Source organism: Loxodonta africana, chromosome 23 (genome assembly GCF_030014295.1).
Source record: "Loxodonta africana isolate mLoxAfr1 chromosome 23, mLoxAfr1.hap2, whole genome shotgun sequence".
In the NCBI taxonomy this organism is placed as follows: domain Eukaryota; kingdom Metazoa; phylum Chordata; class Mammalia; order Proboscidea; family Elephantidae; genus Loxodonta; species Loxodonta africana.
In genome coordinates this window covers 13,746,868-13,764,647 of record NC_087364.1, presented here as the reverse complement: position 1 = coordinate 13,764,647, position 17,780 = coordinate 13,746,868, and the positions used below count along the sequence as shown (strand labels likewise).

The 17,780-nt window shown below is 39.6% G+C and overlaps 1 protein-coding gene across 2 annotated transcripts in view; it reads right to left on the bottom strand.

Annotated features, from left to right (window-relative positions):
* Positions 1-17,780, bottom strand: part of NALCN (sodium leak channel, non-selective) — a 380,765-nt gene that overhangs the window by 258,810 nt on the left and 104,175 nt on the right. The window contains exons 7-9 of one of the 2 annotated variants that reach the window (XM_064275254.1): positions 16,642-16,784; positions 16,406-16,510; positions 7,586-7,672 (exon numbers count right to left, since the gene is read on the bottom strand). In XM_064275254.1, coding sequence (XP_064131324.1) covers positions 7,586-7,672; positions 16,406-16,510; positions 16,642-16,784 — 335 coding nt within the window. The remainder of the gene's footprint in view (positions 1-7,585; positions 7,673-16,405; positions 16,511-16,641; positions 16,785-17,780) is intronic. The other variant, XM_064275255.1, reaches the window with a different exon arrangement.

The following is a 17,780-nucleotide window of genomic DNA, read 5'->3' as shown; positions in this document are numbered from 1 at the left end:
TGCTGTAATGGGGATTTCTTCACAGAGTGAAGAGAAAGATATCCTTGGGTGCGGACGCAGGATTGGGAGGTAAGGAGATCATGTTCAGAACCACATACTAGAGGCAGTTGTAGCATAAAAAGAAAAAGAAACAACCTGTGGGGCTTGGCTTGGTCATATTCCCCAGGCTTTTCCTTTTCATCACCATCCATCTTGTTTTTTAGTATGGATCAAAGACAGGATAAGATCAAGAAAGGATGGAAGCCTAGGTGATAACCACATCAGTGGTGCCAGTGACTTGGAGAAAGAAGTAGAAAGGCATTTCAGACAGAACAAAGAAAGGGAGAGGATGTTTCAGGGGCTACTTAGCTAGGACCCCTCCAAGCCCAAACCCAGTGCCATCGAGCTGATTCCAACTCACGGCCACCCTGTAGGGTTTCCAAGGCTGTAAATCTCTACAGGAGCAGACTGCCACATCTTTCTCCCGAGTTGTTGCTGGTGCTTTCCTACCACCAATCGTTTGGTTAGCAGTTGATCGCTTTAGCCACTGCATCGCCAGGGTTCCTCCTAGCTAGGATAGCCGTTTATTTATTTTTTTAACTTAGCAATTCTTTCATTAGGGATTGCATATATTTTCCATAACTCTATTTATTATTAAACTTCGCCTTATTAAACATAGTATGAATTTTATCAGTAACTGGATCGACATGAAAAATGTACCAGCAAAATTAACATAATTGCCTTTAAGTTAACGAATTAAAACATTCAACAAGTGTTCCAGAGAACGTTCGCCATGCACGACCTAGCAGGCCAACAATACCATTCTGCTTGCCCTCCAATCCTGAAAGTGTGGCTTTGTAATTAAATTTAAGAGCGTATGCATTTTCATTTTTATAAAAACAGAAAAGAGCACCCAAGAGCACTGAATTGAATACTTCCCTTACATGCCTGCATATGACTCCTGTTATAATTATACTTACAGATAACTATAATTATAATTTGTGTCTCAGACATAGGATGAGATTTGCAGGGTTTCCAATGTCAGAACAAAGGTGCCTATTTTTTCCTCTATGAACGGCTCTCTAAGGCCTATGATTCTGCAGAAAGGTAAGAAAAGATCTCCGTGTGTCCTCATTCATTTACATATCTCCGTAACTAATACACGTCAGGACGAAGCAGAAAAGCCACAATCACAGAAACATATGGAACAAGGTAATGTGTGTGTATATGTAGAAACGTAGGCAAACAATAAAAAATATTTCCTATTGCGATTCAGACTCAAAGGCTGCTCACTGGAATACAGAAAATCTTAATAGCTTTATTCCTACAGTGTGCTTTATATCTACTATTTGAAATAATACATGGAAACAAAAATAAACTATTACACATCAAACCCCACAGCATTGCCAAGCATCAGGCACACCATGTATTAAGTTTAGCAGTTGTGGGGAAGATGAAATAAGACCCATCCATCGATTGTATTTTATTAAATTACCTAATTATCCATAGTTAATAGGGATGAGAGATGCTCATTCCACAAAAGTAAACAAGCGAAGACAATGAAAATTATAAGACATACTTTATAGACTGGATTGTGTTTCCCCCCAAATATGTGTTGTAAATCCTAACCCCATACCTGTGGTTGTAATCTCATTTGGTAGTGGTTTTTCTTTGTTATGGTTACGAGGCAGCATTAGTGTAGGGTGTCTCTTAAACATTCTCTTTGGAGATATCAGAAGACTCGATGGAGCAAGCAAGCAGAGATGGGGGGAGACAGATGCCATACCACACGAAGGTCACCGAGGAACCAAGAAACGGAAGCTGAGAAGAGACAGGGACCTTCCCCCAGAGCCGACGCAAGACAGACAGCCTTGCCTTAGAGCTGGCACCCTGAATTTGGACTTCCAGCTCCCTAAATCCTGAGAAAATAAATTTCTGTTTGTAAAAGGGTGTGGTAGCTCTGTTATAGCAGTACTAGGTAACTAAGACAACAGTGTATCAATGAAGAGTTAGGCCATCCATAGCAACTTAGCCTGAAACAAGGACTAGGGATGATTTTCAAATGCCACTCGTTTTAAAGGAATTTGGGTTAGTGTCCATTTATGTTCAGTTATGGTTTTGAAATTTTGACAACATAAAAAGTATGGAAAGACTATTTTGGAACACGTAAAACGTATGACTATTTATGATTATGCCATCTTTGTGATCTAAAATCACATTGCTGTAACTTAGATCATACCTCACCCACACAAATGCCTCCTGAGACCCAGCAGGTAATGTAAATGAGAAAAGCAGGTTGGAGTCACATATTAAATGCACAGTATGACCTTCACTTCAACAAAGAAACAGGTTCCTTTCTCAGTTATATATTTTTTAAATATGGGGTGGAGTTCCTGGGTGGCACAGAGAGTTAAGCACTGCACTACTAACCACACGTGGGGTCTCCATGAGTCCAAACTGACTCAATGGCAAATAACAACAACAAAACGTGGGATGCCCGTAATATTTTGTTTATTTATTTTTGTATTTATTTATTTTCCCACCATTGATGGAGTCATGGATACAGAGAAATATTTTTCTACTTTGAGGAAAATAATTGTGTGAATCCATGGATAAATGAAACACTCATTTCCAGCTCCATGGAGACCATATTGAGAGTTGGGAAGCCGAGGGAAACTGGAGGCTACATATGCCCAGGTTAATGTGGGCAGCAGCCACGCAGATCCAGCCAATTATATAAGCCCCAAACCAAAAACAAATCCGTGGCCGTTGAGTCAATTCTGACTCATAGGGACCCTAGAGTAGAACTGTCCCATAGGGCTTCAAAAGGAGCAGCTGGTGGGGTCAAACTACTGACCTTTCGGTTAGCAGCCAGTCTCTTAACCACTGTACCACCAGGGCTCCCCAGCCAATTACAGCCATGTGGAGATGTGAGCCCAGTGTTCCCAGGTCTTCCTGTTTTACAACAGAAATATGAAATAGATTTTTTTCACATAATTTTTTTTTTTTTTTACTCTGAGTCATATTTAAACACAAAATTCCACTCTAAGAATCACACCAACAATGTCTAAAAGTCAAATGGGGACTCTCGGCTACCAGTTTGCCAGCCATCTCTCAGAGACTGTCAATATCTAATTTTTCTAATTGATTTCACCAGCAGCAAAATCGCAAACTCAATTTAATTACAGATGTCGAAGAGTTTCTTTCCAATAAATCCCACTTTTTTGATAAGATGGGATTGGTTTCGGCTCCTTTTAGTTATGTTACTCTTGACTGAGACTCATATTTCTAATCACAGCCTACTAATTTACAGGTTAAAGAAGAGAAAAAGAATTCTCAAAGAGGTGAGACATAACCAAGTCAGAATTACGTCCAGTGACGGCTCTGCCGCCATGTTCTGGAAGAGATGCGCTTGCGGAATGTTACCCAAAGCTCTAAAACACAGGAAGGAAACATCCTAAAAATAAACTCCACATGTCCTGCTTGCTTTACAATCCAGTGACACACACACAGAGAAACAAATGCTTTCATAGAAACGTGTTATTGCCACAGTCCACTCAATTTTCAGTTCTTGGAGGAAAGAACAGAGGGACAAATAGAAGAGCTTCTAGTGAGGAGCCAAATAAGTACTCGCACAAGCCAACGAGGTGCTGATCCTTCTTTGACGTGGTTATTCTCCTATCTGATAAACATGCATAGAGCATCTTCCATGTGTAAGGTACAGGTCTAGCCACGACTATGGTCAGTGTGGTCCCTACTGTCATGGAGCTTCCTCTGGCTGGAGAAACAGACATTAAATAACTAATCATACCATTCATTTAATTAATTCTTAATTAAAATTAGGATAAACATAAAACTATGGGATACCTATAACAAAGGTTGTATAGTAGTATTCAACAGAGGTAGCTGATCCAAAGTCCTTGGGTGGTGTGGTTAACATACTTGGCTGCTAACCAAAAGGTTGGCAGTTAGGGTCTACCCAGAGGTGCCTCAGAAGAAGGGCGTGGCAATCTAATTAAAAAAAAAAATCAGCCTGTTGAAAACCTTACAGAGCACAGTTCTACTCTGACACACATGAGTTCGCCATGAGTCGAAGTTGACCTCACCTATTCTCTGAGGACCAGGAAGGCTTCCTTAAGGAAATGTTCGAGCTGAGTTTTGAAGGAAGAGTGAGAAGGACACTCTGTGAAGATCACGGTGCCTCCTGGAGGCAGAAATGCTGTTTTTAGAAAAGAGATATAACGTATAGATGCAGGAGCCAAAGGTCTAGAAGAATCAGCTCTTAGCATTAGCCATGGACGATGAGGGATAAGGAGGAAGAGGGGTTAAGGCAAACTTTCACTTTTTGTTTTATTTCTACGAATTTCTATGGGAATATACCCCTATTTTGCATCTTGTAAAAATAAGAAGTGGTATGTGCTACTGTTTGTCCTTGGTGATGAGTTATCATTATGATTCGGAACAGAGAGTGGACGCTTTCAGATGAAGTTTTGTTTTTTTGTTTTTTCCTGTTACCTAGTTTATATAGTATTCCAAAATTAAAAACCAAACCCATTGCCATCGAGTTGATTCCGACTCATAGCGACCCTATAGGACAGAGTAGAACTGCCCCATAGAGTTTCTAAGGAGCGCCTGGTGGATTTGAACTGCCGACCTTTAGGTCAGCAGCCGTAGCACTTAACCATTATACCACCAGGGTAGATAGTATTAGCGGTTATTAAAAGCAACAACAAAGGTTAGTAAAAGCAGAGGGTTTATCTTAAATACTTAAATTTTTTTTCTTTAATTATTTTCTACTATGTCTTTTTTTCTTTTTCTTCTTTTCTCAGCCATGGAAATGTACTCTTTCTCTATTTACAGTCACTGCCCACTAGAAATAGCCTACCCTTTGGCCATCCCACTTTTCATCCATACTCCTTCGAATCCACTCCTTCTGGTAAGCTTGGTTTAGCATCAAACATGTAAAGCTGAGCTGAGTGGAATTTTTCTTCTTACTGAATTGCCTGGCTTCTTTCTGTAGTTTCTAACCATATGAAGCACAATTCATGAAGCTTGTCAAGCATGCTGTTGTATTCTTAACACATCTCTATATATGTCTCTCAGATGCCATGCCTATATGCCTTAGGTGCAGCGTCTACCCCGCTCTGCACCTGCCTTCGCACTATTTTGCTATGTCACTCATCAGTGCTGTCCACTGGGTCCACCTTGCATTTACCCCTTGTCATTCTGAAATCTTTGTGATGAGGAGGCCAACATGCCTTCTAAATCCAGTGGTGGCATTGAGACATCTGTTAACAAACACTTAATAGATTTTTTAAAAACGTCCTTTGCATCCCATAAGACATTTATTTGGCTTGTCATAGTATCCCTGATCATTTGGTTCTATTACAAACATTCTATTACAAATATTTCCTTAATGTATTTTTTTCTTGGTTGGGTGAAGCATGTAACGAGGGGCAGAAGACCCAGTGACAAGTCCTGGCTTCTCCGTTTCATTGATGCATAACTTCAGGAAACTCACCCGAGTCCTCTGAACGCCTGCTTCCTCGTCTGTAAATGGCTGAGGTACTAGTCCTTTTACATCACAGGGTTGTGGTGAACCTCATCCTGAGTTACTCCCTCCCTTATTCTCTTGATCTCAGTTTAAATATCACTCTCTCATGAGGACCATCCTTGACCTCTCAGACTAGGAGGGCGAACTAATCAGACATTTCATAGTACCTTGCATTGCTTCTTTCCAAACTCCCATCACCCTTGTTATTGCTAGTTCAATGCTGTCCTCTTTCCTCCCTCCCCCTAGTCCACCGTGAACTCCACGTGGGTAGGTCTCTGCTTGTCTTGTGCAGTGCTGTTAGAGTATCTAGCACATAGTAGGTACTCAGTAAATATCAGTTGAGTGAATTAATGAATAATCTAAGTGCAAGTGCTTTCAGGCCAAGCACCTACTACTACAATAATTGTTAGTAGTAGTAGTAACAGTAGTTGTAGAGGCATTTCTATTATTGACAGCATTTTTACCACCATAGATAGGACACAAAGAGAATCAGAAAATTATATTATAAACATTAATTGTAAACAGTTCCTTTTTTCCCTCCACCCTTTTAACAAATAACTATATGACATGGCCATATACATGTTGCTCACAATAAGTTCAGAGTAAAATACTTCTGTTTCTCATGTACCAAACTATGAAGTGTGCAATGAACCCCCACCCGGCAAAAGATTCAAAAGAACGGAGGTATGCTCTCACCCTGAAGCAGGTGCAAAACACTTCCTAAATCACAGGGGTGGATATGAAGACTTGTAAAAATCAGGCCCTTGTGAGAAGAGGATTTGTAATTAAAAACAAAAGGGAGTGTAGAATACAGAATTCTCCGGGAGGAAGAATTCGTTCTCTCTCTGTGAGTGGGGCTGCTTGATATTTCAGCCTTAAAGAGGAGGGAAAATGGAAACAGTGAGACTGCTCTGCAATGTTAGGGGTGCTGATCTTGTTATGTTGAAGCTGTTTTGAATGAGAGTTGCCAATATTTTGGGACATGGGGGAGCACAAAGTAAGAGAAGATACTAGTGGTCAACTGAAGAAGTGATGCAGGCATTTATTGGGCCTTAGGAGGAGCTCAGTGTAGGTGACAAGTTGAAGAAGATCACAGATGGGAGATCTCATGCCTGTCTTCTAATCACAATGAGAATCTTCCCACCACTCCTGGGCTCCATATGCAAACCCAACCCCTTGCGTTTGCTGCAGTCGAGCTCTGTTAATTAACCATCTCTTTATCTCGTTGTTCGGAGAGTTTGCAAACGTAGACCAATGAACTACTACATATTAATAAACATTTTCTTCCTTTCTTTGTATGTACTCCACCCAAAAATCCCAAACCAGTAGCCATCGAGTTGATTCCAACTCATAGTCACACTGTAGGACAGAGTAGAACTGCCCCACAGGGTTTCCAAGGAATGGCTTGTGGATTCAAATTGCTGGCCTTTTGGTTAGCAGCTGAGCTCTTAGCCACTATGCCACCAGACCTCCTGTGTACTTAGTGAGGTATTAAACTGAATAAATTGTGACCGTAGCACCCCATCCATTGCCAAATAAGTCAGGCCTTTGTAGAAGAATATTTTTAGAAGATTTAATAAGGCTATACAATTCTTCATTGATGCAATACTACAGGAACGCTTAGTACCTGTGTGCATTCACTCATCAGAAATCTACCAGATCTCTACTATGCTAGGTCCTGGGATGGAGTAAAAGATAGAGCAAAACACAGTCCCTAACTTTAGGGCCATAAAAAAAACAAACCAAACACATTGTCAGTAGTTGATTCTGACTCATAGTGATCCTATAAGAGAGTGCAGAAGTGCCATCTAGGGTTTCTAAGGCTATAATCTTTATGGAAGCAGACTGCCACATCTTTCTCCCGCAGTGGCTGGTGGGTTTGAACAGCTGACCTTTTGGTTAGCAGCTGAGTGCTTAACCCATTGTGCCACCAAGGTTTCTCTTCAGGGACATACATGTGGGTAAATCTAGAGCTTGGAGAGCTGTGGATTTCCTTGTACAAAATCAAAGGCTTTGGCTGGGTGACTGTTTAGAATGGCATTGTACTCGCACCTGGAGGCAGGCTGGCGCGCGTCCCCGGGGCTTGTTGACATCCACAGCTACCAGCTGCCATCCACCAGCAGCATCTTCGTGAAACATCTTCAAGACAAAGAGGGAGATGAGTCAGAGACACTTACTATGGAACATTGAGACCGCTATAGACTTTGTCTCCCACTTTTTAATATTTGTTATGTTATGAAATATTTTCTCTCCCTGTGGGTTTATATTTAGAACATGAGTCATTTCAGTTATGTTCATTTTTACACTCAAAACTTAATAATATTAATAACAAGAATAACAACAATAGCTTGCATTTATTGAGCACTGACTATATGTCAGGCACTTCTGCCTAACACATGCTTTGCATTTCATTGCTCAGTTATTCTCCACAAGACTGTAAAGTAAGTCTCTTATCCCCATTATATAGATTATTATTTATTAGAATTCCAAAGCTTTGTGTCTAGCATGTTTTTTCTATAGGTGGTGAATTTTTTTCTTTATTCAGTGGACGTTCTTCACTGAGCTAATATAAAAAAAGTCTCAGCTAGAGGGACCCTGGAAGACACAGTCCCTGGGATCTCTGTTACCCCAGAACTGAAACCATTCCTTAAGCCAGCTCTTCAGATAAAGATTAGACAGGACTATAAGACATAAAATGATACTGGTGAGGAGTGTGCTTCTTTGCTCAAGTAGACACATGAGACTAAATGGGCAGCTCCTGTCCAGAGGTGAGATGAGAAGGTAGAAAGGGACCGGGGCTGGTGCAATGGACATGGGAAATCAGGGGTGGAAAGGAGGAGTGTGCTGTCAACATCATAGGGAGAGCAACTAGGGTCACATAACAATGTATGTACAAATTTTTGTATGAGAAACTGACTTGAACTGTATACTTTGACTTAAAGCTCCCCCCCAAAAAAGAAAATAGTCTCAGGATAAACAAAGTAAGAAGTGTGCATGTGGCTTAGAGATAGAGGTAATGGTAGGAGACTGACACAGTGCTTAACAGACTTCGGGAAATTATTTTAACTAGGCCACAATTCATCTGCTCAGCAGTAATGTATGCACATATTTGCGACAGGAACAAGCAGTTTCTCTTGGCTTAAAAGACACAGGTGATTCAAGATACTACAGGCTTCCTAAAATATAAAATTCATTGAATCAGATGCCTCGATTATTATTTTACTGCATATCCTACTACTTCCAAAAATTAGTCATCTGTCTACATTTTTTTTTTTTGGAAGGTTTATTTTCTCTTTATAAATATTTTCCTATGACTATATTTTCCGTCCAATTCCTTAGGGGTGTGTGTTTGCGTGGGTGGGGGTGGCAGTGGAACAGGACGGAATTACAGATCTTTATTTTTCTAAGTGGGGGCACTAGCTCCAAAAAAAAAAAAAAAATACAAGCCCTCGGTTTTATCCCTGCCTGAGGATGAGGACATGGTTTCGTACACAAGCACGTTTTCTTTGCCATGGTTACTTAATCCACCTGATGGTCTGACCCTGTGTTTGAAAGCGGACTTGTTGATGGAAATATGAGATGATGCAAAGATTTCACTATCTAAGATTTATGACCGTAATTGCAAACCCCCTTCCTTTAGTGGAGTAGTACATCGTTTGCCAAAAGAAAAAGGGTCTCTGTCAAATCTGTGAGGTAGAAACAGACAAGTGCCAAATGTCAGAAGCCACATATATATATATACATTAAATGACAAAATGAGATGCCTATTTATGTATTCTTTGACACAGGTGCCAGTTACAAACTGTTTATCTCAGCTGGCCTTTTACAGAATTCTGAATCCTTTAGGGTGAATTTTGAAAGGTCTTCTTAGTGATAGAATCAGGCACAGGCCCATCCAACATGAATAGGCTCATTTGGAGAACACATACATTGATTGAAATGCAAACCTTGTAAAATGCGTTTTTTAAGTCCCTGTCAAGATTCTGGGGGTCTCCTCTTAAGGACAAAAAGACAAAAATCAATCCTGTCAGTCAGGAGCTGAAAACCTTCTGTCAGGCATCCTATAGGCCCTTATCACGGCACAAAGGATCCCTGGGGCATGTATTTGCTTTGATCACTAGCAGACTAATTTTCTCTGTTAAATTGTATTTTTCCAGTAGGCCAAAATCAAGGAAATCAATTTAATTGTCAGGAAAAGCGCTCTGTCAAGGTCACTCCTTCACATGAAGTAAAATGCAGGAAACGCAAACGTGCTCAATTTCTCTTCTGTCCTCTGAATTGTAAGACAGCCCTTAGATTGGTTAATATAACAGTAGACCCGTGGGTTAGATGTAGGGCTATGGGAAGCCAGGGACCCTCAGAAGCTCAAGTCGTTAGGGGAGTGTGGCAAGGGCTGAAAGTTGTCCCTCCATATCTGTTCCTGAAAATATAAGAATTTTTATGGAGACACTAAATCACCAAGAATAAAGACTAATTTTTGTCTTTTTTTGAAACTCAGGTGGACCCTATAACTACATACTAGTCCACAGAATATAAGCAGAAGATTTTATTTTCTTCCTGTTTCTCTCCTCCCTGCTCTATGGAATAGGGATGTGAGGGCTAGAACCGCAGAAGCCATCACAGAGCACAGAGTAATTTTGGGGATGGATGCTGTGCAAGGTGGAGCAAAAAACACAGAAGGAGTCTGGATCCAAGGCAGGACAGACCACCATATCTACCCTGAGTCAGCTCGTTAAACTTTCCATAAGAGAGAAAGGAATAGTATCTCATGCAAGCCACTTATTTAGGGTGTTTTTTTCTTTGCGGCTAAACCTAACTTAACTAACACAGGTGGTTTCAGCTTGAATGTCCAACTGTGTCTCTCATCTTAAAGATATAACTTTTTCCCTCTCATGATATGATTAATTCATGTGTATAAATACCTGGAAAATGTTGAAGAGTGGAAAAGAATCTTAAACCCACCCCCCAGAGACAACCATCACTATCATTACAGAATTAGCTTTCTAGGTATTTGAGGTACATGCGTGCACACACACAACATTGAAATCCTGTTTTTGCACTGCTATATGGCCAACATACTTTCATGTAAAAAAATATAACGTTTAGTCATGATTTTAATGGCCACCGTTATTCCCATTTCACAAAGCATAATCAATAAATTATTGCTAAAGATTCAGTTGTTTACACTTTTTTTTTTTTTTTTAAGCAATGTAAAATGCTTCCATAAGCATCCTTGAATGTACATCTTTGAGCACTGTTCAAATTTTTTCTTAGGATAAATTTCTAGAAGTGGAATTTCTTGGTCAAATAGCATATACATTTTTTAAGGCTTTTGATACATATTTCCAAGCTGTTTTCCAGAAAAGATGTTCCAATTGACACTCATAGTAACAATGTATGAAACCACAACCAAACCCGTTGCCCTCAAATCAATTCTGACTCATAGTGACCCTATAGGACAGAGTAGAACTGCCCCTAGGGTTTCCAACGAGCAGCTGGTAGGTTCAAACTGTCAACCTTTTGGTTAGCAGACAAGCTCTTAAACACTCTGCCACCAGGGACTTTTTCTCCATCTTAGAGCTAACAATAAATGTTATCTTTATAAGAACAGAGAAGTTACCATGTGGCCAGAACAAAGGTAGCATGTCGATGGCAGGGCCTATCATGGCTGAATTTTAAGGAGACGGGATGTGATAGCGAGTGAAATTGGATGCTCTTACAGCAGCGTGACCTCAGCTTAAGTCCCAGTCCTAGTCCTACAACTGACCAGTTATACAGAACTGGGTAAAATAATTGGAAACTTTGGTGGCATAGTGGTTAAGTGCTACGACTGCTCACCAAAAGGTTGGCAGTTCGAATCCACCAGGCGCTCCTCAGAAACTCTATGGGGCAGTTCTACTCTGTCCTGTAGGGTCGCTATGAGTCAGAATTGACTTGATGGCAATGGTTTGTGGGCTTGGGTAAGATAATTAACTTCCTAAACCTTGTGACTTTTTAAATCTGCAAAATGGAGACATTAAGAGCACCCACCTCACAATATCATTGTGATGATTAATAAGGCAACTTGTAAAGACATTAATACAGCACTCAATTTATATGAATTAGTGTAATATTGCCAATAACAACACAAATGGATTTCCATGAGCACTTTTGTCTTTGTACAATCATTTGGGAACCCATGGAGATTTCAGTCTTGAGAGTTATTTTAAGCTTATCTGTTTGCAACTGCTGGAGTTTTATTAAAAAGTCAATTGATTTAAAAAGTAACTAAGAATGCTTTCGGGGTTGTCCCACTGCAGGGAAATCACCATCATCCTCCTCAACAACAATAATAACAGGTTATCTAATGGGAGACAGTGAGAAAAATAATCTTGGTAATAGGAAGCCACTAGCAGCTCAATTAAATTCCAAATCCAGAAGAGAAACACACACATAACACACATATTTCATATATATATATAATATATGATATTATACACACACATACATATATACACACACATACATATATATTTTTAATGCAGAGAAAATTTTTCTTGAAATTATATGCTCTTTGGGTTCTTTCAAAATCATTTATCTTTTTTGGGGGGAGAGGAATTCTTGATCATGCGTATTTACATAAACGTTCTACTTTCAAACTCAACATTGCGTATTTAGACGAAGGATACTTCAGATGTTTTCCGAATTCTAGAAATGTTGATGGAACCATAAAGTGGGGAGATCCCAAAGAATTCTTCCTTTTCCCCTAAGTCAACCCTACCCTCATCAGTCATCTTTTTTAGGGGATACTAATTCAGAAAACCAAAAGAAAGAAAGAAATCCATTGCTGTCGAGTTGGTTCTGACTTATAATGACCCTCTAGGACAGAGTAGAACTGCCGCATACGGTTTCCAGGAGCAGCTGGTGGATTCCAGCTGCCAACCGTTTGGTTAGCAGCAGAGCTCTTAACCACTGTGCCACCAGGACTTAGCAAAAATATTCAATCAGAAATAATGACAGATGCTGAAATTTTAAAATTTCATGTACCAATCCATCAGTAGGACCCTACAGGACCATGATTCATATATAAAAGTGGGATGCATATTGATTGCTAGAAGTCTGCTTTGTGGCTCTTACCACTAAACGGAAACGTTCCCTTGTTTGGTCTAAAAGTTCAGCAGTTCTCTCAGATCTACTTCAGGCAAAGTGAGATAAACTCATTCCTTCCATGTATCAGTCTAGACTGAGGACTCCACACAGGCAACAGATTTCTGAAGTGAGACGTCTAAGGACTGGGAGGAAAGATGTGGACTTGAGGGAAATAAATGCCAAGGACATTTCCTACCAGCCTGTCTGCACATCCCAGCACCCAGTGCTGGGGCAACAACCTTGAAAACAATTGTGGCATGGGTAGTCCCATTGTGGATGGACACAGGGGTCTTTAAGTCATGAATGTACGACACTCTTGCAGATTCATCCAACACATACCTGGCCATGTGGCTACCCATGTCTAACAATTATGAAGGTGCAAAGGTCACAATTCCCGTCAAGGCTTAGCCACCTCATGATTCCTAATCAGAAATTTCCCACGTCGCTTTCCTTTTGTGTTTGTTACATGGTGTATTACGGTTTCCATAAGACCTCTAGCATTAATTTTTTTCTGTAATTTGTTTCTGTGTTGTGACTCTGAGGCATTTGGTGGTGACCGTTCAGTTGAATAAATGCCACTTTGCTATTTTCAGGGAACAGCTCTCATTACTGATACACTTTTTATCTGAATGGTCCATATCAGAACCAATTCCTACTGAACTGCTTAAAATGTCCGAAATCCCCATCCCTGTCCTGTCCATCTGTACAATTTGCTTTCTACACATGTGGCCCTCGTGGCAGGTCCACAAACTAATGGACGTGAACGAGCACAACATGCCCTTCTGTGAGGAATAACTGATACGGAACGACTGCAAAGGCTCCACAGAGAAAGGCAAAAATCAGCTCCATGTCTGAAAAGCTGCGTGCTTTACAACAGTCAGCTTTGTTTTGTTTCCTTGTTTCCTCAAAGCCTACTGTTTTCTTAGAATTAAAAACGTGAGATTTAGTCTTTAGAACCACTTAACGAGAGGTCCTATGCATAGAGTCCTGTCAGATTTTACATGCAACAGAACCTCAGAAAACAATGTCTCTCTCTCTTGCTACACACATAAAAACACCCAGAGCCACTCGCTGGTGAGGTGCTGGGAGGGGCCTGGGAGGACCGTTGCTAGGCTACCTAAGTGGTGTTTTACCAAGGGGCTGACACTAGGAGCTTCGGTTGCTTAGCAACAAGGTCCTCAGCCCCAGAGTTTTCCTTAATGAAGGTTTTTCACAATTCTCTGTGTGATTACCTCTGGAGAATATTCACATGCATTCCCTCTGAATTACTAACTATTCCTCCTGATTAAGTACAATTTTGCATCAAAATAATTTTGTATAACTTTGTTCAAAGTCTCCTCACAGTTTCCTTTCTGTTATAACTGCTGGTGGATTTGGTGGTTCTTCCAAACACTACTCCCTCCCCTCCTCTTGGTTTTATGTAAGAGTTACTTAGTAAACATTTTCTATATGAGTTACTTAGTAAACATAATAGAACAATCAGTTGTTTTAAAGAAATTTTAGGTTCTTTCTCCAAAACATTGAATGTAAATTCTGTGCTGAGTCCACAAGATTTATTTCCACTGTGGTCTTGATGCCTACAGGAGAAAACTTATCCTTCTAGTGTTTTCTTGGCTACTTATAGGACATGTCAAAACAGACTTGGGACTTCATTATTTCTCATAGTTTTCTAAAAGAGATGAGAGAAGAAATGAGAACTAGAGGTATTTAATTCCTTGAAGGCTTTTCTACATGTCATCTATGACATAACCTAGATACTATTTTGCAAAAATCTTTCATGGAAGTTTTAATATCATAAAGAGGCTACATAAGGCTTTTCCCAAACATTAGTATGTTTAATAGAATTTTAGCATATAATTATTAAATGTTTGATTTGAAAGTTTTCAAAGTAAAATTTATACCTTGGGTTTTTCACAGATGCCTCTGTCACAATAGATCTATATAAGTATTCACAGATTCATGTTAATTTTCTCTTAAAATTTAATATTAAAATAATCATTGGGATGAATTAAAATATTACTTCATTCTTGATTCTGCAATTTTTTTCTCTCTTTTATAAAAGGTCCCATATCCCCTTCTCCCTTCATGATAGAAACAGATATATAAACCTGTCCTTCCTCTTTCTATCCACCAAAACAAACACAAAAAACAAAGACACTGTATTTAAACTGTCCTTTTATGTAATAACTGTCCTGCTGCTTTCAGCCAAATTTCAAGGCACTTCCAATTTCTCAGGAGCATACAGGAACCCTTGTGAATATGTAGTGATTCTTTAAAATTACAGGCATGCACGTGAGGAGGTGGGGCCTTCTTCACAGTTTATTATACTGTGATTGGTCAGTTCTGAATAAAACACATTTTCCATTCCAAAAATTCTAGTCCTATACATATGAGCCATTGTATAGGCTCATGAACAAATACTGATAAATAGCAGGAAATTCTGTATTTGCTAAATTGTCTGTACTCCCGTTGAGGACTTGTGGTAGCGGCTGGCAATTCTGGTTTTGTGTAAAAACCATTCATGGAGTTGTTAAAATATAGGTGCTCTTCAGGGACGGATTACCCAATACGAAAGGTAAGCTCACGCTTAGGGCATCAACGGAACAGGGGCACCACTTGTCCAAAGCAAAGACTGATAGATGCCAAGCAGACAGGAAACAAGGAAAAGCAGGCACACAACAGTGATTCAAGAAAGACTCAATTCATTATCCTTATCATGTATGGGAGAAGATATTGTTGGGCAACTTAACTGTGAGGAAATTTGTAAGAGCAAAGAATAGAAGGAAGTATTTTTAATTATAACATGTTGGGAAAGATCTCTCTAAAAATAAAATATAGTAATTTATTGTAATATTTGTTTTCTGATCACTAAATTTTTCTTTTATGACATTTTTAATTTGCTCATTTGTAATTATAGCCTTTATTACAAAACAAACACCAAAATCGAAGTATGAGCCATTTAAAGCAAAATTAGTGAAAGTCAATTTTTCGTTGTGGGAGATCAATGGAATTTTACATTGATTGTTAAAATGGCAAATTTGCTGACTCATTTTCTTTGTGGTAGACTAGCAGAACATTCCCTTTGTAGAAAACGTATATATAGTAAAAATCTTAGTATTCACATCCACTAAAAACTTTATAAACCAGTTCATCTCATTCCACTAAAATGGCATATCCCACTTTAGCAAAAAAAAAAAAAAAAAAAAAAAATTATAGTCACATTGAAAAAGAAGTTCCATCATGGATAGCTAAGACACACACATACATGTATCTAACTCACATATCCCGTTTCAATGCGTGAATAAGCAGAGGAGGGGACACCAGAGATTACCAGTGTTTAGGGCCCTCGAGTGCCTTAATCTGGCCCTGGTGCCCTGTTCTATGACCTGGGAAGTCTGACGTGGTTGTTCTGGGCCAGGGCCCTGACACCTGTATTTGTCAACAGCTCCACAAGTGCGTGAAATGTCAGAAGCCATAACAGAGCTTCCTTAAATTCTTCCAGTGGTCCAGGTGGAGTATGTACACTGGAGCAGTGGTTAAGTGCTTGGCTGCTCACCCAAAGGTTGGCAGTTTGAACCCATCTGCTGCTCCATGGAGAAAAGACCCAGCTATCTGCTCCCATAAAGATTACAGTCTAGGAAACCTCACGGGGTAGTTCTAATCTGTTTTATAGGGTTGCTATGAGTGGCCACGGGTTTGATTCGGTTTTGAGAGGGTTATGAAATCACCTCGCTGACACTGTACCTGGGTGGTGGCTGTTGAGGTAGTGCTGCTTCTCGATCCCCACATTTGTTGAAACTGCACTCTGATTTCTGCAAATGTTTCAATGATGACAGCAATAAACACATTCTGAAAGGAAACAACAAACTACGTTGACCAAAGACTGAGAAGGAGGAAGGAGCCTGCAACCAAAAACAAACGAAAGATCTGCAGAGGTGGTAATGAAAAGTAGACTTTGTCTGTCAGAACCTTTGCAGTACCTTAACAAGCCAGGCAAGGAAGAAGATTAAAGTGATGAAGTAGAAGTACGACCGCCACCGGGGAAAGCTGTCAATCGCTCGATACATGAGGAACACCCAGCCTTCCTGTGAGGCAGCCTCGTACACGGTGAAGATGCTCGTGCCTGTCAAAAGAGTGGCGAGCAGGTTGAGTTATGTCTGACCTTCAAAATGAGAAGACTTTTTCAGAAAAACAATATTCATCCATGCTCATTTTCCCAATGACGAAAGCTCTTCTATTTTTAAGATTTTGATAAAAGGGTGTTGAGTTCAAGCAAGCATAATTTCAATATTTCTAGTAATAACATAATTTTGTGTTACATTTTCATGTTAAACACATCTAACAACCTGGGAAAGAAAAGCAGCTTTCACAAAGTGTCAGTATAATACAATAAAAAAAAGACTGTACACCTTGGAAGTATGCCTCTTGGGGCTTAAACACTTTCAGTATGCTTTAGAAATGCTTGCTATATAGTTTTAAAGAAAATAAATCTGAGAATTGGGTGTTATTTGAAATCACTTTCTCATAGGAAGATTAAAGTATCTTAGGCTCCAAAAATGAATATGATAGAGCCTATCTTTGGATTCCACGGTGTTTACTGAACAACAAAATGGAAAGTTATAAATCATCGAATAGTATTTCATATTTTCTAAGAGCATTGCCTCATTGAAAATACTTCTGATAATGGAAGGTAAGAAAAAATGAACTATATGTGGATAGATGTGTGTACATGTGGTTAAGAGGATCTAAAATGCTGTTCAGAGAAAATTTGAAATTATTAGGCATCAGATTTGTGGGGGAAAAGAAAGCAAAACAAAACAAAAACAAGTAAATAAAATGAGGGCTTGTCATTCATCTATTTGTATCTGATTCTGGTTGCTGACTCTTCCTACATATATGAGCTCTACTTTCTAATCAATTGATCAGCTAGCACAACTCTGCTCTTCTCTAGGCAATGCCTAAGCACCTACTGAATACCTTAAAAAAAAAAAAATTAGGGGCAGGGAAAATTGGACGCATGGCCAGAGACAGAGGAGCGGAAGCAGTATTTGACAAAGGGATGGACGGGCAGGAACTCATGAAAAGGGTGTTCTCTTTTTCTCCATCTAAAACTGTCATA